The sequence below is a fragment of the Engystomops pustulosus genome, chromosome 3 (genome assembly GCF_040894005.1).
Source record: "Engystomops pustulosus chromosome 3, aEngPut4.maternal, whole genome shotgun sequence".
NCBI lineage: Eukaryota > Metazoa > Chordata > Amphibia > Anura > Leptodactylidae > Engystomops > Engystomops pustulosus.
In genome coordinates this window covers 187,012,157-187,033,482 of record NC_092413.1, presented here as the reverse complement: position 1 = coordinate 187,033,482, position 21,326 = coordinate 187,012,157, and the positions used below count along the sequence as shown (strand labels likewise).

The 21,326-nt window shown below is 41.3% G+C and overlaps 1 protein-coding gene across 1 annotated transcript; it reads left to right on the top strand.

Moving 5' to 3' along the window:
• Positions 1 to 4: 4 nt before the first annotated feature.
• RBP1 (retinol binding protein 1) lies at positions 5 to 21,326 on the top strand. The gene is made up of 4 exons (XM_072143339.1): positions 5 to 212; positions 8,036 to 8,214; positions 15,005 to 15,106; positions 21,096 to 21,326. The coding sequence occupies exons 1-4, from the start codon at positions 140 to 142 to the stop codon at positions 21,150 to 21,152; spliced, it is 411 nt and encodes a 136-aa protein (XP_071999440.1). The 5' UTR covers positions 5 to 139; the 3' UTR covers positions 21,153 to 21,326.

Genomic DNA, 21,326 nt, shown 5'->3' with positions numbered 1-21,326 from the left:
ACTTCTTGCATTGTGATAGAATTAGGAGGGGCTCAGTTAACAGCAGGATTGGAGTCACCAGAGCTCCCAGTGCCTCCAGAGCCAGAACACACTAGCCCTCCAGCCTCAGCAGCCAGGACCCCGCTATTCCCCAGCAATCATGCCCATCGACTTCAATGGCTACTGGAAAATGCAAAGCAATGAGAATTTTGAGGATTATCTGAAGGCGCTTGGTGAGTCAGGTTTGACGTCAGGTGTCTTGTTTTTGGCAGAATCGCCTGCTCTCTGCAGTCAGGAATGTGATGAGAGGTTTTGTTTGACTTTCTATAGATCAATGTGCAGCCCCATTAACTAGTGAAAGTCTGAGATCCTGTATAGATACAAATATATACTATCATTGATACAGCGCTCGAGATCCATTACACAAACAGGAATGTTTCTCCCTAATCTGAAAATTCCAACTTTTCGTTCCCCCCACTCCAGATCTCATATTACAGCACTGGGATGATCACTCCGGTTTTCACTTCCCTTTCCTATGATTTTGGCCTCATTAGACATTTTATGTAATACGTAGATTGTAGAGAATTTTGCATTGTTTATTGCATTCTATATTGTATTGTTTGTTTGTTTTGAGCTCTTGTTTTATGTCACGTAAGATGTTTTTGCATGTGAGATGTTAAGGGATATAACAACAAAGAACTGATGACGGATGGAAACTGTAGAGGGTTTTCATCTTGCAGATTTTTGGGGAGAAGTGGAACAGATCAAAATGTTCATTTAACTCTTAAGGGCTTTATAATTTGTTTACGGAAATGACCTAATGTGGGTAAGACTGTTATAAAGGGGGCCCTACAGTAGGACCTCTATTAGGGCCACAATACTTTGAACTTATGACCTAACTCAGCCACCGTAATCACCTATGGATGTCTATGTTTGGTTTAGTAGAAGCGACAAGTTTTGGTTTTATGGTCATAATATAGATGCTAAAATGTGACTACATCAGCTTCTTGTGATCCGTTTATATTATACAGAACATATTACAGCTACAAATCTTCAGAGTTTATTGACCCGTACTAGCAGCATCATAGATCCCTATGATAGTGATTGTTTGGGTTATTGGATACGCCGTCAGGACAGAATTTGTGGCTGTAATATAGTACAAATGTGAATTCAGCCTTACAGCCAACTAAATCTGACCACAGGATAGTGGATTTAGCTGCAGTCCCATGTAAGACAACCGACTTCAAAATTGAGTTCTGGCAAATGACACACTTGGCACTGATGCTATATAGAGAATAGCCATCAAGTGTGTTACGTTAATGTATTGTTTACTAAATTTGCATATTCTAATGTATAGCACATATACAGCACAAAATGATATGTAAGATTTATTCTACTTTTAGTCATCTGGTTACTGCAGTACTAAACTGTACATCAACTAACGCCCAATGTTCCCACTTGTACCAAATGGACTCAAACAAAGGCACTTAGTGACGTCACTTCCCAGCTCTGCAATGTATAGCAAAGTGCTCTAATAATGGTCCATAGTATTCACAATTTAAAATTTACTTCCTGAATTTGACCAATATTGAACTGAAATATACAATATGAATGCTTGAGTAGTATTTTTAGCATTTTAATTCATGGGCGTAAGTAAGTGGTCTTTGTTCACCTAGACGCAGCATCAGTCATACTGTCCTGTGTGTACAAGCCACAATGCAGTTGCACGTGTATTACTGGATGTGTATTGATACTATAGGGGACCCCGGGTTACATACAAAATTTTGTCTGGAGTGATAATTATAAAATATACAGTTCCGAATGACATACAAATTCAACTTAAGTACAAACCTATGGAACCATAGGTTGTACTTAAGTTGAATTTGTATGTAATTCGGATCTGTATATAATTGTAGATCCAGACAAAAAAATTTTTTGTCCCAGGGACAATTGGATTTTTAAAATTTTTGGCTGTAATGGGACCAAGGATTATCAAAACAAACTTAATTACAGACACCTTACAGCTGATCATTGCAGCCGGGGACTGTAGTAACATCCAGGGAGCTTCACCAGAGGTCACATCGACCAGAGATGTCGGTCTGTAACTAGGGGTCAGGTGTCCTTAAGTAGGGGACTCCCTATAATAGGTTTGTATTCACACAAAGCATTTCTGCAGCTTTTTTTTGCTGGTGTTTTAATGGTTTTATTATGTTAAAAAAAAACGGCACCGCCAAACTTACAATAAGGCCCCGAGTAAATTATATGTTTTAATACTGCATTAAAAAATCTGCGTTCATCAGAATTTCTGTTTTTAATGCTTCTGTGACTTGTTGGTCATTCATGGTAGTTTTTCTCTTACAGAGAATATATCTAAATGAGGTTTCATAAACCAAGCTCACATATAAATCCAGGCACTATGACTGTGGTAATATTTTTTTTTTGTTATCCATGGCCTTCTTTCTAAAACCAACTTTTAAAATGATGCTACCAGAGCCCCCTCCGTGCTGCAGCTTCACAGGCTGTTACACTTGTAAGGAGCACTTCACCCCCTCCCTCTGTATGCTGAAAATTCCTCTGCTGCCATGAAATTACAGCAGAATGAGTGGAGAAGTGCTGAGCGAGCAGGGGCGGATGGGGAGTGTAAGAGCCTGTGAAGATACAGCACGGAGGGGCTCCGGTAACACCCCCCCAGGGCCCTGTTGGCATATTAGCATAATTGTAAAAGTTTATTTTAGAAGGAGGCCATGAATTACAAATATAAGAAGATTACCACAGTCACACTGCCTGGATCTATGAGTAAGTGCCCCTGGTTTATCATGATGGATTTTGATGGTAGATTTTCTTAGAATTTTCTCCATAGGTTTTGCATCAGAACAAATGTTACACTACTAAAGAAAATGCCACTAAAAATCCTTATTCCCCTCAATCAGGTATTTTTTTTTTTTCATACACTGTAATGCGACCATTTTACATACATGTATTTTACATCCGCATTATAAAAAAAATTGTGTATCCCAAAAAATTGTGTATCAAAAAAGTCAATACTGCTACGGTCAGCAACTATCTTATCCATCTCCCCTAAAATATTCCCCTGGATCAGCCAAGTGTACATGTTCATTTCATTAGGGAGAATGGGGTAATCTCATTAACTTAGGTAACAGAGGATCAGGTACGTTTAAATCCAACATGCCTGATCAACAAGGCCGTCCTTTGTAAAGCTTCATTCATAGGCTGCAGCCATGTGTTGAAGTGATTGGGGGTTTTCTAGAATCCTATTCACATGCTGCAGTAATTACATAAATTCAGTTCTACTTAAAGCTTAATTATCGTGTAATGAAAAGCTACAACCTCTTTGGTAAAGTTTCAAGTTTCTTTTTATTTACTTACTAAAGGAAATTCTTGGTGCACAACCAATTGCTGTAGCATTGAGTAAGGATGATAGCATGTAAATAAAATGTGATTACAGTTCCCACAATGCACTTCACATAGATTTTCTGTGAACTGAGTTGTCAAAGGGGTCAGATCCCACATATTATATAGTTATGGCCTACCCCAAGGATAATCTCAACAGCTATTATATGACCATCACATGGATCTCAAGGGTTTGCTCCCCACCAATCTGGTAGTCATGGCTTATCCTGGATAGACTAATTCTTCTGTGTAGATATCTAAGCATCTTGTGGGGTGTTCCTGGGATGCAGCGCTTAGTATCCACCAAAAGTGGTCTGATGATGGACAACCAACCACAGGATCCCAACCACTGGAGACCCATGGATGTGCATGTATAGTTAAGGCTAATCTGCCTGTCTTGTCCAATCGCATAGAAAATTCTGTAGCACAAATTACTTACAAAGTAGGGGCTTATTCCCTCTCCATATTGCCGTGGCCAGCGCCGGCGTTAGGGGGTGGCAAACTGGGCACTTGCCCAGGGCCCCCTGTCCTAAAGGGCCCCCCTGTATGTGGATTTTTATGGGCAAAGGATGTATTTCTCCTTTAATACCGCTTGGTTGAATGCCCAGGTGGAGATCCTTATCATCTATCTCATATATATCTATATATATATATCTTTTTGTCTATTTATCTATATATCTTCCATCTACTTGTCTATCTCTTATCTATCCATCTATCAATTAATTGTTCTGTCTCTCATATCTATCTCTTATATCATGTATCCATCTACAACCTACTGTATATTCATGCACCTATAAATCTATCTATAAATCTATTCATCTTTCATATTTATCTTATGTCATCCATCTACCAATCATCTGTCTATATTTGAATCCCCTATAACACACTACCTTACCATGCTACTGTGTGTAACTACAAAGTGTTATTATTGTGCAGGGCTATAGGAGCCTCTTACTGACTGTGACTTTTCATAAAATAGTTTTATTTTGGGGCCCCACTTTTAGTTGTACCCAGAGCCCAACTTTGTCTAAATCCGGTCCTGATCGTGGTTCATAGAGTTATAATAAAAGAAGTCCTGAGAAGAGCAATACCTTATGAACTGGTTAGTAGGACTAGTCTACCGTGAGTAAAACTGTTGGTAGATGCTACTTAAGGCTATGTTCACTTGAAGATTTTCCATGTACAGTAATTGTGTGCAGAAAATTCACATAAACTCTTACATCTATTTAAATGTCGCGGGCTCTTACCAGCTGTGGCACATGCACAACCCCAAATTGGGGGAGGATTGGCACTCCCCTGTGACATCACGAGGTGCGATGATCGTCACCAAAATGTAGGCATGTAGCTGGTTAAAGTCAGCGCATGCACTCCACCAAGCTATCGGTGCCAACACTGATTGTGGGTGTTACTGTTTATGATAAACACAATTTTTAAAAACAGGTTTTTAAACTTTTAAGATTTTAACAAGGTCCACTCATCCCTACTGTATAGAGAGGTGTAACTTACAGAGCTGCTGAATCCCAATGCAAAATTATAGGCCTATTACAGTAATGGTCTCTTCATATGATTCCTGGGCCAAGTACCAAAACCTCTGCCCCCTTCCACGTTACATATAAGTTGTAAGAAGTAATAGTCAGGTATGTGGATGGTGCAGGGCATTACTTTAGCACTTAGCTATTTCCATCTGGTCATGAGGTTACATTGCTTTTTATTAACCCTTTTGTACTCAAAGAAGTAACATGTTACAATTCTGTGTTCTATGATTGAGAAGAAAGTGCATTCTAAGTACTGTTGTTTTCCACATTACATTGGGCTAGAGAATGTACTCCACTTACATACCGAGAAAGACATTAGTGGTTGCATTTTTTGTCCTCTTCATGTACGCTTCAACATGGCTTTACAGCCCGGCTTTCAGTCAGATCTCCACTATTTTATATCACTGGGTTATACATGTCAAAAAAAGTTAATATGAGTCCTTCTGTCACAACTGTTTATCTGTCACTTAGAATCACAGCCCTTTTACCAAAATAAATGGAGATTTTTCCTTTACTTAGTGTCAGGCTTCTGAGGTAGTGGACCCCCTGGACCAGCACGGACGATGACACAAGCCGACACCTGGGACGGGAGTCTAAGTGGCACCCGGTTTTCACCAGAGCTCTCTGCAAAACGAGTTGATCTTGTTGTGGCCTGGTGCCACCACGTCGTTCCGCAGGTGCGACTTGTCTGTGGTGGCAGCCAAGGTCAAGGTACAAAGTCGGCAGGCAATCTCGTGGTTGGGGCAGGCAGTAGTTCAATACAGGTTTCAACGGTTCAAGGTCAGGGATGGAGCAGGAGGGCAGGGCTGGCAGCGAAGGACCGGAATCGGGAACAGGTCCGGGTGCACAACGGGAGGTCAACATACGGGAATTAAACACAGGAGGCATATAACGGAAAGATCCAGCGGGGAATCCTGGGAGAAGCCAGCGTTTAAGGAATCCCGGGAAGTGGCCAGCGCCAATTAGTGGCACGCTGGCCCTTTAAATTTGCAAGTGGCGGCGCATGTGCGCCCTAGAGAACAGGGGCGCGCTGGGAAGCCGGGACAAGAGAAGGAGTGTGGAAAGGTAAGTGAGCCCGGACAGGGAAGCCTCCACAGAGAGGAGCACGGGTGCGCCTGCGACCCAAAACGTGGGTCGCAGGAGCACCCGTGACACTTAGTAAAAGGATTGTTGAACCTTCATAAATATGGCATTTAGGAAAAAATGCATAGCTCCATTGTTGTGATTATAGTTACTTAGTCTTTATCCTCTCTGATACTATGTAACACAACTAAGTGGACTTTGTCCATAAATCTCATGAATGAAAAATTATATAGGGCTTGAGTCAGTCTGATCTATTAGTGAAAGGTTTTATTCTGCTTCCTAGGGGCGCTCAGACTGGATCAACAATTATACAAGAAATCTATACATTTCCTTAAGTATAATCTGCTCTAAGAAATCGTCTAAGCCTTTCTTAAAACCATCGTGCTTTGACCTGCCCCTGAGGTCGCCTATTCCATGGTTTTACAATTCATCTGGAGAGTGAAACTTTATTTTCTCTACACAGCTTCTGTTTACAATATTATTTTATTATCCATTTTTATTGCCTCTTAAGAAACTAAGATACAACATGTGGGCTAAGTCATTGGAGTGCTACGGCAGTGTAGAATGATGTATTATAATTATAGGGATTGCTGTAAATCAATCCAGTCTCCCTTCCCTTTGAAGGTCTTTTTTAATCTTCCCTCATGAATGAGATCCTCCATACCCCTTCTAACTCCAAGACATCCTTTTTAATGAGCTGGGGCATATTCTAGATAATGATTCACTTATAAGTTGTGGAGCAGTAGTACTATATCCCCACCACTTTAACTTTGTTTTATACACTACAATACTCTGTACGCTGTTGAGGCAGCTGATAGACATTGCGTGCTGTTCCTTCATCTATACTCTACAACTACATCTAGATCTTTTTCAATGAATGTCTCTCAATTTTATTCCCTCTAGAAAATACATTCAGATTATCAGTACTTGTGTATAACTTTAGATTTCTCACATGGAACCTCATTAGTTCATTGGATGGTCAAATACTTGGTGTCAGCTTGTAATGTATGAACACCTTACATGGACTGCATTGTACTGTAGAGATTGTTGCCATTTGAAAAACCTGAGTCCTGGACCTTGTGTTACACCACATAAGCCCAGGGTCCAGTCTGAGTAGAAGTTGTTGACTGTTATCTTTTGGATACGATCCTTGAAACAGTTTGCAATTACAAATTATATAATCTAAACCCTAGACCTTATTTTACTTATTAGATGTCTACAAAGTACATTGTCAAACTCCAAAATCCAAAAAAACTGAATCAACAGCTCCCTATCCTATCCTATCTTTCCCTGCTTCTACTCATCTAATCTGAAAGATCCCGTTAGTCTGAGAACTCCAGTCTGAAACCACAGTAGCTATCACTTTTAATAACATTTTCCATTGATACTGTACTGTATATAACTCTCACAATGGGTATTAGGCTTACTGGTCTGTAATTACATGGTTAGAGCATATAACCATATATTCCACGTATATGTTTTCTATGGAGATCCCTTATTATACAATTAGCATATTCTTTATGGCCTCTTATTGTACATACCATACAATTTGAAAAGGTATAACAGGCGTGACTTAAAGCTTATGTAAATGATGTGGTAATAGATCTGAATTGTGGATGGTACCTAAGGTCAAGTTGGCTCTGTTTCCACTTTTACGTGGATATTATGAACTTATATAAAGATCTCTCATGGCTGTGTAATAGCAAACAAGGGGTCATGCTATGGGAGGTCACATCTGTAGGAGTATGAATCAGCACTAGTAGGAGAAGGGCTGGATAAACATTTTTATAATATCCTTCCCTATGTCATAATGCTAAGAATAAGGTAAATGTAAGCTTATTTGACCTAAGCCTCTTTCCTCCACAATACATTATAAGTTTCAGATCACATAAAATAAGTAAATTGGAATGTTTATTTGAGTAGGATACATCCCACAGATTAAGAACACGGAAGACATTCCTGAGGGCAATCGGGTTATGTCTCCCTGGAAAGGCAATAAGATCTCTTCTCTGTTCTTTCCTCTACAGATGTCAATGTAGCCATCAGGAAAATTGCCACTCTACTAAAACCAGACAAAGATATCACTCAGAACGGTGAGCACATGGTCATTAAAACTCTGAGCACTTTTAGAAACTACATCATGGAGTTCGATGTGGGAAAGGAGTTTGAAGAGGATTTGTCTGGAGTAGATGATCGCAAATGCATGGTAAGAATTAAGGCCAGATTAGCCCATTTATTTAACAATGGGTGCCTTATAGAGAAGATTAGTTCTGTATTCCCTTAGTGTACTAGTCCCTACCACCTCTGCTGGAAGGCGAATCCATGAACTTTGCACCATTGCATAAGAGATGTTCTTTCATATGTCCTCCTGTCCTACACGCTGTAACAATCTGTCTCCACTTCATGCTTGGTAGTGTGAATACAAATGTATATAGGACATGATGGAATTAGTGCCGCCATATCATTCCAAACTTTGGATGCCAGATGAGCCTTAACCAAAATTCCGTAGTGCTCATAGGGGACATATACAAATATAATATTACATTACAGAGTACAATAGGAGTTAGGGCCCTGCTCACAAGAGCTTACAGACTATGAGGATGAGGGGTGACACAAGAGCTTACATTCTATGAGGATGAGGGGTGACACAGGAGCTTACAGTCTATGAAGATGAGGGGGTGACACGAGCTTACAGTCTATGAGGATGAGGGGTGACACAAGAGCTTACAGTCTATGAGGATGAGGCGATTACACAAGAGCTTACAGTCTATGAGGATGAGGGGTGACACAAGAACTTACAGACTATGAGGATGAGGGGCGATACAAGAGCTTACATTCTATGAGGATGAGGGGTGACACAAGAGCTTACATTCTATGAGGATGAGGGGTGACACAAGAGCTTACATTCTATGAGGATGAGGGGTGACACAAGAGCTTACAGTCTATGAGGATGAGGGGTGATACAAGAGCTTACAGTCTATGAGGATGAGGGGGTGACACAAGAGCTTACAGTCTATGAGGATGAGGGGGTGACACAAGAGCTTACAGTCTATGAGGATGAGGGGGTGACACAAGAGCTTACAGTCTATGAGGATGAGGCGATTACACAAGAGCTTACAGTCTATGAGGATGAGGGGTGACACAAGAACTTACAGACTATGAGGATGAGGGGTGATACAAGAGCTTACAGTCTATGAGGATGAGGGGGTGACACAAGAGCTTACAGTCTATGAGGATGAGGCGATTATACAAGAGCTTACAGTCTATGAGGATGAGGGGGTGACACAAGAGCTTACAGTCTATGAGGATGAGGGGGTGACACAAGAACTTACAGACTATGAGGATGAGGGGTGATACAAGAGCTTACAGTCTATGAGGATGAGGCGATTATACAAGAGCTTACAGTCTATGAGGATGAGGGGGTGACACAAGAGCTTACAGTCTATGAGGATGAGGGGGTGACACAAGAGCTTACAGTCTATGAGGATGAGTGGGTGACACAAGAGCTTACAGTCTATAAGGATGAGGGGGTGACACAAGAACTTACAGACTATGAGGATGAGGGGTGATACAAGAGCTTACAGTCTATGAGGATGAGGCGATTATACAAGAGCTTACAGTCTATGAGGATGAGGGGGTGACACAAGAGCTTACAGTCTATGAGGATGAGGGGGTGACACAAGAGCTTACAGTCTATGAGGATGAGTGGGTGACACAAGAGCTTACAGTCTATAAGGATGAGGGGGTGACACAAGAGCTTACAGTCTATGAGGATGAGGGGTGACACAAGAACTTACAGACTATGAGGATGAGGGGTGATACAAGAGCTTACAGTCTATGAGGATGAGGGGGTGACACAAGAGCTTACAGTCTATGAGGATGAGGGGGTGACACAAGAGCTTACAGTCTATGAGGATGAGGCGATTATACAAGAGCTTACAGTCTATGAGGATGAGGGGGTGACACAAGAGCTTACAGTCTATGAGGATGAGGGGTGACACAAGAACTTACAGACTATGAGGATGAGGGGTGATACAAGAGCTTACAGTCTATGAGGATGAGGCGATTATACAAGAGCTTACAGTCTATGAGGATGAGGGGGTGACACAAGAGCTTACAGTCTATGAGGATGAGGGGGTGACACAAGAGCTTACAGTCTATGAGGATGAGTGGGTGACACAAGAGCTTACAGTCTATAAGGATGAGGGGGTGACACAAGAGCTTACAGTCTATGAGGATGAGGGGTGACACAAGAACTTACAGACTATGAGGATGAGGGGTGATACAAGAGCTTACAGTCTATGAGGATGAGGGGGTGACACAAGAGCTTACAGTCTATGAGGATGAGGCGATTATACAAGAGCTTACAGTCTATGAGGATGAGGGGGTGACACAAGAGCTTACAGTCTATGAGGATGAGGGGTGACACAAGAACTTACAGACTATGAGGATGAGGGGTGATACAAGAGCTTACAGTCTATGAGGATGAGGCGATTATACAAGAGCTTACAGTCTATGAGGATGAGGGGGTGACACAAGAGCTTACAGTCTATGAGGATGAGGGGGTGACACAAGAGCTTACAGTCTATGAGGATGAGTGGGTGACACAAGAGCTTACAGTCTATGAGGATGAGGGGGTGACACAAGAACTTACAGACTATGAGGATGAGGGGTGATACAAGAGCTTACAGTCTATGAGGATGAGGCGATTATACAAGAGCTTACAGTCTATGAGGATGAGGGGGTGACACAAGAGCTTACAGTCTATGAGGATGAGGGGGTGACACGAGCTTACAGTCTATGAGGATGAGTGGGTGACACAAGAGCTTACAGTCTATAAGGATGAGGGGGTGACACAAGAGCTTACAGTCTATGAGGATGAGGCAATTATACAAGAGCTTACAGTCTATGAGGATGAGGGGGTGACACAAGAGCTTACAGTCTATGAGGATGAGGAGGTGACACAAGAGCTTACAGTCTATGAGGATGAGGGGGTGACACAAGAGCTTACAGTCTATGAGGATGAGGGGTTGATACAAGAGCTTACAGTCTATAAAAGTATTATACACATTTTGGATATTTTAACTGGATGCACAGTTGGTGGGGCACATTTCTATAATGTTTATCAATGGTGGCAGAAAAGGCTCTAAATGTTAATATTTCTCTTACCTGGCTTGGTAGGCAAACCAAATCCAGTCTTGTTTTTATGCAAACTAATATATCTTTAGTGTATGTTTGTTTTCTAAAATCCTTCTTTCAGTATTCATGATGTTCAGATTAATTCATACCTGAATAGTCTTACTGATTTATACTTACTAAAGTTATTGTTCTCCTTTATCAATGATGTTGTCCAAATGTAGGTCAGCAAGGGCTAAATTGTGTCCTACTACAGAGGCCTCATGGTTTAGCTGGTGCAGCCCTGCCTGGCTTTTAAGGAAATCTACCATGATAAAGCTGGAAACTTGCTCATAGATCCAGGCACCATGACTGTGGTAATCTTCTCATATTTGTTATCCATGGCCAGCTTACTTCTTGAAATTCTGCAGATTAGACTGAAGGGCTCCTGGGGGCATTACCAGAGCCCCTCCATGCTGTAGCTTCACAGGCTTAGGCTACTTTCACACAAACGTGTGCTATGACCCAGGATTCCTGGATTTATGTGTAAGTGTCCCTGGATTATCATGCTTGATTTGGATGTTAGATATTTTTAAGTGCATCACATGATGGGACAATTGAGACTTGTAAGACACTGGCTACTAGCGGAAACACAGGAGCACATCAGATGCATTACCTGGGTAACCTTGCATTATTAGGCAGATGTTGTGGTTCCCATGCCAGTACTCCCTTCCTCCTGCCTCTCTAAAAGGTGAGGATCCAGGGGTGAAAATTGATCAAGCAAATGCTAGGGTATCATGAGATACCAATGAAATCTCTCTTGGGGAATAAGGCTGCATTCATACTGCCGTTGCCCGCCGTACCATACCGGGCAACGGCAGCGCACGGGGAGAGGAGGAGGAGGAGGCGAGCGCAGCTCACCCCGCCCCTCTCCATAGGAAGATATGGCGCGCGTCGCCGTACTACGGAGAAAGATAGGATATCTTTTTCCGGGGTACAGAGCGGTACGGTGCCGCACATGTGCTGCACCGTACTGCTCCCGTAGGGCGCCGTGCGGCCACTGTCGTCTATGGGGAAGGAATATCGGCCGTATATACGTTGGCCGTATATACGTCCCCCATACGGCAGTGTGAATGTAGCCTAAGGTCCATGACTAAGGACATGTGCCAGTGTCTGAAACTGGTCAGTTTTGCCAACATGTCAGAGATGTAAGCATGTGTATTTTATCAAAGGAGGGTTTACTAGTCACCCAAGGTCCGAAGTAGTTGGCATCTCTCCAGTATGTAAATCTTATTTGGTTCAAACATGCAAATGTTTGGCAGGGGTCTCATTCCATCCATTGATGAGGAGGAGTGGGAAGACGCTATGGAGTCTCACCAACATGTCTCTCCGGCAGCAACCAACAAGCTCATTCAGTTTTATATAACCGTATGGATATTTACATTTTATTTTTGGATTATTTTTATTTACCTAATTTTATTGAAAGATAAAACATTTACGATGCAGCTAGGAAAGTATAATTGCTACAAGAAAATGAGGAAGAGAAATGAAACCACCATGTCTACATTTTATTTGGCTTTGCCCAAAGAAAAAGAAGAGGACACAAATCTGAGCTCTTTCCCTCATTGCTCCTTTTTTTAAAGATATATGTTGTGTATACAGTGTGAGGGTACAATGGGAGGTCATCCTTGAGTTTAGGTAATTATAATTAACTACCGTAGGCAGAAAAATGTTCCAGGGTCATTATGTGTCCTTTAAGTAATTACTGTGCAGTCATTTTTGATGATAACAGAATATACAAGACATGACCTCAATGATGTATGTGCTCAGAACATCCAGATGTCTTCTGCCAAGTGCACAGGGTCCGGCCTCCCACTCCTCTATTGTAAACACTCATTTCCCTTAGTTTGTTCACCCCGGGTCAAGTTATCTCTGTTTGGGAAGTCCTAGTCATGCTGCTAATGATACGCATCTGCCAAACAAACAGAGTGAAAAAAAATACATCTTGTACAGATTTCAGTTGACATAAAAATCTTCAATAGATCTTAGCCAAAAGATAGACCATAACTTTCTGACTGTTGGGGGTGGTCACTGGGACTCCTAGAAATCACTAGAATTGGGGCCCACAAGTATTCCCGCTAACTCCATTCACTTCTGTAGGACTTCTAGTAGAGTTATCTTCTGAGGTCCCATAGATGTGATGGAGTACTGTTCAAGCATGTGCACCACCACTCCATTTAAATCAGACTTTGACAGACCCCCTTATACTTGATCAGTGAGGGATTGCGGTGGACAGCAGACGAATATGTGATCCCTGGGGTCCCACCACCTAGATCCTAATAAGGCACGAAAATAGGGATCTCATGTTCTTTGCTTGAATGGAGCAATGGTTGCACAGTTTCTATGGGATTGATAGAGAAAACCAAGTACAAAGTAGATAACCCTGTGTAGGTATGATAAATTAGGGTCTCGAAGACCCCTAACAACTATGCACTTCTGTCTTTATGTTGTTACACTGGGACAATAACTTTTATGCAAAGTATTTTTTGACATTGGGGCCAATTTTTAAACTTAAGACCCTCTGGCACAAAAAGCTCCAGAATTAGTACAACCATTGCACCAGATTTGAAATCGAAACCAATTATGAATAGCTGCCTTATGATTGATTTCAATGTATAGATGAATCTTCATCACCCAGAACCTCCACATATCCCCTCTTCTCAGCAGCTGCTAAAAAGACATTTAAAAATAAAGCAGACAGCTCCATACTCAATGTAGTGGCTGGACCGAGTCACTGCAGCTTGGCTCTCATTCAAATGACTGGGAACTGGCTGGCAGGTATCTGCTGTGACTAAAACACTGTATTCTTGCTTCTGTTTCCTTCTCTGTGGAGATGCTGGGTGCCAGACCCTCACCAATATGATATTACTGACCTATTCTACGGATATGGTATCAATATTTTTAGTCCAGAAAAACTTTAATATACATGGGCCAGCAGTGTATGTATAGTACTCGCAGAACAGTTACTAGTGATCTCCTACATAATATTTTAGCACTTAAGTTAATATTCCAAAGGTCACTCCACGTACACCAGAGGGGAAAGGACAAAGGTGATGACAAGTCTGAGATAATCCTTAATCGAGCTGTGTAAGTCTGTGCAGGGTAGGGATCTATCCAGACACTACAGCTATACCCTGCTTACATGGAAATATACATACAGAGGCTTCCCAAGGCTTGGTATAAATTATAAAGTAACCTACAAAATTGGACATCCTGGATAAAAAAAGATGCTGTTGGGGCAATTCAAGGAAGTTGTAAAATGGTATAACATAGAAACCATGCAAGTGTATTAACAATAACATAACGTCAGGTGATACAAAGTCCTCCATTGTCTGAGTCCCATTCAGTGTCCCACCATGGACATCAGACCTATATACTGTCTGTATGCCCATCTAGGACAAGTGGATAGGGAATTGTGTTACAAGACACTTTAATTCATGTGGTTGATTGGTCTATTAGAATTTTATACATACAGCTATTAGGATTATATACATACAGCTATACAAACATGGCCACTTACTCAACCAGTACATAATTCAAGAGGTTTAGGTTCAAATATGACAGTGTAAATCATTCAAGCATGTATAGCCAGGGATGGACAGATGAATATCTATTTGGCACGACTGCTTGGATTTCTTGCTGTGGTTTGATGTTACATGAGTATAAAATATGTAGCAGGCCATATGCTTTTAATCAAAGTATATGAGTCATAGACGACTCAACTATAAAGCATCGTATGCTATAATGTCAATGTGGAGCCCTGATGATGTGCAAAACAATATAGTTATGTTATTCTGTCTTATTTTATCCATTTTCTTTAGACAACGGTGAAATGGGAAGGTGACAAGCTGGTATGTGAGCAGAAAGGCGAAAAAGAAGGCCGTGGCTGGACACAGTGGGTGGAAGGAAATGAATTACACCTGGTACAGAACCTTTCGCTTTGTTTTGTATAGTTGACTTAAAATTATTAATATATAAATGAGATAAGAATATCGAAAAGTGATCCATATGATGGACGCTAAAAATTAGATTGGGGGCCCTACACTTAGCCACCCCCAAAGATCAGATGATAAACAGAGAGTGGAACAAAAAGCAGACACTCTCCATCCGGTGGATGAGCCGAGTCACAGCTATGCTCCTATTCAATTGAATGGGAGTTAATCTGCAGTAACCTGGTCTGACCACCACATTGTGAACGGAGCTGTTTGTTTTTTGCTCCATTTTATGTGAATTAGATGCTATGTAAGCTGACCTGTGGGAGTCCTGCCATTCTGATATTCATGAGCTATCCTTAATATAGGTCAATCAATCTGACCATCAATATATATGACCATTTAAGGCTGCTTTCCAAGCCATATTCTATGCAGGAAACAAATAAATATAGAATCTATAGGAAGCTTCTATGTTTAGTTGCAGTGGACAGAAGTCTGACCATGGTCACACAGGTGCACAACTCGTTAGTAGCACAGAGGGTAATCAGCACTTTGTGATATAACGAGCCGTGCACCTGTGTGACCATGGTCAGATTTCTGTCCTCTTGAAGTAAACTTAGAAGCTTTCTATAGAATGACAGCAAGTAGAGGTCTAGAAAACCATGAGGAATTGATACAGAAAGTATATTGGAAAATTGTATAACTTTTTATAACACAAACAATAATGTTAATTTGCTAAAATGGGAATACCCTTTTAAGGCTGGATGCCTTGTAAACCAAAAGGATCACTAGTCTCCAAAGGTATATTCAATTATACTACCAGCTTTTTATTACTGCCCCAAAATGAAACATTATAATAAAGCAACTCTAGTTCTAGAAGTTTAATATGCCAGTCTTTATATATTGTGCAGTCAAGTGAGATGCACAGAAACAGGTATGCTGTGCGCTAGAATATTGAATCCATGCCAGCCAGAGCCTTTGTTGGTTACTATAATGTAACTGGTTGTCACGGGCGCCCCAGCGATCCCCATCTTGGATTGCAGGCGCACCCATTCCCCTCTCTGTTGCGCCAGCCCTTCCCTCTCTCCCGGACCTTACTTACTTACCTCTCCACGATCCTGCTCTCATCACGGATAAAGCCCGGCATCTCCCAGCATTCCCTGCCGGATCTTCGTGCTATTGCCGATGAGAAAACTGTTCCCTGTGTCATGTGATTTCTAATCTAATGACCAATTGCCCTTCCAGGACCTTACTCTTTTATATTCATGAATACTATCTAAAGGTCCTGGCAAAAAAGCATATCAAGAAAGCGGAGCAGAACTTTTAATAGATGTATATTGGTTAATTGCCTAATTACCTTTCCCCCCACACTAACACACACACATTACAAAAAACATGAAGTAAGTGGCCAACCCCTTTAAATGTATAGGAGTTCAGTTGCAGTTCCTGTGGCTGTCCACTACACATAGAATGGAGCCAGACTGCTGTCTCTCTTATGTTATTCTGGGACTGATTTGGGGGGGTCCATCAAACTGATTTTGATGACTTTTCCTTTGGATATATAATTAATCATTATCCCTGAAAACCCTTTTTCAGATGAACATGATCATTCCATAAACTCTGTGTGGTCACAGACTGAATACTGTTCCAGAGAAAGGAATTCCACCATCATATTTGTATATGATACAATGAGTCCCTGCTTCCCCTGGGGCCAACCCCACTGTACAGAGGCACCTTGCTCCATATATTGGTATGGTCCTTAGAGTCCTGTCTCCAGCACAGTGTTTAGGCCCCTTGCACCCCTTAGGCCTGGTACAGGAGGAAGGGGCCGCACTCCTTACCACTCCCCTCTCCATAGAAAGCCAATCATCCTATGGTGTAGCACATGTCCTATATTTTGCACTGCAACCACCCAGCTAGGTCCCGGTTTGGCCACAAATTTTTCCGCATGCAGTCTTTAGTCTGTGAAATCCGGTATGCAGTACAGCTTTATCAAGCCTCTATGGTAAGGGCTGAGGGTTTTTGCACCCTGTAAGTTTTCACAATTGTGTTTCTTAATCTTGGAGGCAGGGTCGAATAGGAAAGTAGAAAAAATGAAATATAGTGCAATCGAGGTCGGTTCCAGGTTTCAGGAGGCCGCTGGGCGACAGGCCCCTTTCCCTTTGCAGTGAGCTTACATGGTGGCATTAAAAATTCTGAAACTAAAACATTCTCCTGTTCCCTAGTTTATCATGCCAAACAGCTGCCTCATGGTTGTTTTATATACTTCCCTCCTCACCCCCTATGGATATATAAGATACAGCCCCCTTAACCCCCCATGGAGTCCTTATGTACAGCCTGATGTGGGCCCCCCAGGAGTGCCCGGGTATGCCCAGTACTGGGCGGACCTGAGTGCAATACAGTAGTATCAAAATTTTTTAGCAAAATTGATAAATAGCATTTTTTTAAAAATATACTAAAATAAAAGACAAATTACAAATGTCTGAGGTGCCACTCTTTTTGCTATTGCACCATCAAAAGCTGAATTTATAAGTTATCCATATGTCCTATAGTTTCACTGAAAACATTAGTCGATCCTGCAAAGAAGGACACCGTACCTAGCTCCATAACCCGAAATAAAAATGTTATTGCTTTCAGAATATGGTGATGCTGAGAGTTTTTGTTTTTAAGATTTTTAATTTTTTAAAGGTATTGAAAAACATCAATAATTATATAAATTTGGTATCTCTGTGATCATACTCGTCCAAAGAATAAAGGGGCAGCGTCATCTGGAGCCCCCAGTGAGAGCCAAAAAAAAACAAAGCCAGTAACAAAACGGCAATTTAACATTATTTTTTCCAGTTTCCAAAAACATTGTATGCAATATTAAATGGTGCCACCAGGAAGTACAATTTATCCTGAAGAAACAAGTCCTCATACAGTATATACAATATAATAATGAAATAATAAAAAAGTGGTGAGTGAAAACCTGAAGTCTTCTGTGGGTTTCAGTCAGTTAAGAAAAATTGATTTAAAAAAAATTGCTGCATTTTTTCCCATAAAATGTTGTTCCCTGTATTTGCTACTAATAAGTGCATTTCTGCAGCTAATGGTTCCATTTAGTCTTCATCCAAAAGATTTTTCCTTCTAATTATGTCCCATATTAGGGGAAGGTTATACATTCAGGAACGTTAAAGGTCTTGCTTTGCGTATTCAATACATGCTAGACCCTCGAGATGAAAGCTTTTGGTTGGACAAGAGCAGTGTTTAACCAACAGACTTCACACACAAAGACCCCATTGTCCCCTTTCCTCGGCTGAGGCCGCGTCTATTACGAAATATCTTCTTTCATGTTCCTCTCATCTTTAGAATTCTTTAACGAAAGCACAAACTGTAGATTTCTGAAGCAAAAATACGTGTTTATAAAGAGCAGTGGTAGAATGAGTCATTCCTTTGTCAATCCCGGCAGAAGTCAATTTTTTTTTAGTTTAAAATAAATCATAATACAGATTCATGTGTAGGAAGACAAATACAGCCCTTTAGTGATATTCTCATAGAGACTTGCCAGTTGTATACTTAAAGGACGTCTACCACCAGATTCCTAATGAGGTTGCTCGTTCTGTCTAGGGGATGGAGGGACTGTTTTCTACAAGTTTTCTGGTATGTTTTATAACATTATAATATTAACTTTGTATACCAGCAGGAGACGTTCAGGCTGACAGTGCCCAAGCGCTTCTCGGCTTTTAATTTATGCACCCCTCGCTGCAAGCCGCCTCCGGCCGGGGAGCTAGGTGTGGGCTCGCGCCCCGATATCGCCACGCCCTGGCTCTGATGTCACTGGCCGGATCCTAATTCCCCAGCCGGATGCAGGAGGGGGCTTGCAGCAGGGGTGTGCGTAAATTAAAAGCCTGGGAAGCTGAGAGGCGCTTGGGGGCTGTCAACCTGAGGGCCTCAAGTTCATATTTCATTATTAAAGATGCCAGAAATCATGTAAAAAACAGTCGTTGTCCCCCCCCCCCCCCATCCCTTAGACGGAATGAGGAGCAGAATTAGGACACTCTACCACCAGTAATCTGATGGTAGATATCCTTTAAGATGCACAATGAAGTGGAGCATTGCACATAAGAGAGACCTTGAAGAATGCCATATCATGAACAAGTCAGTGCACATGGACATTTATCATCTATCATGGGGCAACTCTTTAAATCCCCCTTTGTACCCAGTCAAAAAGGAATAAAAAGATACACTGGGTACAGAGGGTAGGGGGTATAAAGGGATGAAAAAGTCATATGTCAGACATGCATGTTAGGGTTTTTTTGGTGTATAATTTACACTTTTTTGCGCCTTATGTATGATCATGTCTTTTTTTGTGATACATGTATAGTTTCTCCTGTCCTGTTAGGTGAAACTTTTGTCTTTTTTTTTAAAGACTTTTTGTTGCAAATGTCTCAAATGAAGCTGGACAAAGGTGAGGTGGTTATGTACAGGAGTACATACTTAGGCTACATTCACACTACAGTATGGGGGACGTATATACGGCCGACGTATATACGGCCGATGTACATCCCCCCATACACTTCTATGGGCTCACGGCCCTGTACGGGAGCGGTACGGTGCAGCACACGTGCGTACCGCTCCGTAGCCCGGGGAAAGATAGGACATGTCCTATCTTTCCCCGTATTACGGCACCTTGCGCCATTAATTCCTATGGAGAGGGACGGGGGTGAGCTGCGCTCACCTCCTCCTCCTCTCCCCCCAATGCCGTGTGCCCGCCGTGCTACTGTGCGGCGGGCTCACGGCAGTGTGAATTTAGCCATACACTGTAAATTTTGCATTTTAAGCACTTTAGGCACACCACAGGGAGATACGACGGTTCTGTCACATGTGACATTTGGGATGCGTTTTACATGTTTCCATGTGTTTAATTGGTTTGTTGTAAATGTAAGCAACACTTTCGCAGCTGCTTACACTTCCAGCAATGAAGAAAAAACACTTTCTAACCAACCAAACACATGGCAAAATGTAAAACGCATGCATTTCTCCAATGTGTTTAAAAAAGCAATGTAAACGCCAGGTGTGAACACAGCCTTAAAGCATGTCAACTCATTCCAATTTAAATGTTAAAACATGTTCAAGAAAAAAAAACTTTCCTTTTGCACCTAAAAAGTCGCAAAAAGAAACATAAAGGGTGATGCATAAGTGACAAGTTGCACAGAACTCCTGGAAAATAAAGATACACAAGGCACAGACAAAGGTGTACTTGAAGAACTACAGCAAACATTTCAAAAAAAGGAAAAAAATAAGCAAAAATATAGATAAAATAGTAAAAACTGTTGCATTCCCCACAAAATAAATGATCAAATAAAATAAAATTTACAGGTTTGAGAATTTGCTGTAACAAAAATGCATTTTTTTTCTCACACAGTTCCCCTATAACAGGGGAGCTTGTATACCAGTTTTTTATCCCGTGCTGGCGCACCATGCGCCATTGCATGATAAATGACCCCCCATATGTACAAATTACAAGCCCTGATTGAGCTATGTCTATAAAGAAATAAGAAAAGGAATGTGGGAATGGAGAAAAAAAAATTCCCAAACTAAACTGTCTCCTAACTAGGTAAATGGTAACCCAACATCTGGTACCCAGTTAAATTACAGATGGGTTCTCAAGTTTCTATAGTTTGCTGCTTTCTTCTCCAGTTGTGGATGTTGTGTGGCAGTTAATGATAAAAATAGGCAATGTCCATACAGATCTGATCATGTGATGAGGCTTTTGGCATAGAGTTTATTCCTAGTGATGTTTTAGCCATATTATAGCATACCTGGTGACATCAGTGCAAAAATATGTCTGGATCTGCAAACGGTCAGGAAGCCACATGTAAGGGCGCCAGTTCACCACTGGTGTGGGAAACTCTAAATTAGACCTTAATTCCATACGTTTGATCATTTTTCACCATCTTATTTACTACCCTAACATTTATGCTTGTGTTTTTTCTCCTAGGAGATGCGTGTGGGAGGTGTAGCCTGCAAACAAGTTTTTAAGAAGGTTCCACAGTGACGCCGACTATGACCAAGAAATTGTTACCATTGTAGACAAACCCAAAAAAATTTCCGTCCGCTTCCCATACATATTGGTCCCTAACACCATGTTATTGCTTTAGGGTTAGATTTTCTGTGATTTTCTTTTATGATGTGATGTTAGGTACTTTAATAAAACCTTAAACTAATTTTA

Coding starts and splice junctions, on each gene's coding strand:
- RBP1 (XM_072143339.1), top strand. CDS start 140: ATGCCCATCGACTTCAATGGCTACTGGAAAATGCAAAGCAATGAGAAT. Junction 213..8,035: donor GGATTATCTGAAGGCGCTTG/GTGAGTCAGGTT, acceptor TTTCCTCTACAG/ATGTCAATGTAGCCATCAGG. Junction 8,215..15,004: donor TAGATGATCGCAAATGCATG/GTAAGAATTAAG, acceptor CATTTTCTTTAG/ACAACGGTGAAATGGGAAGG.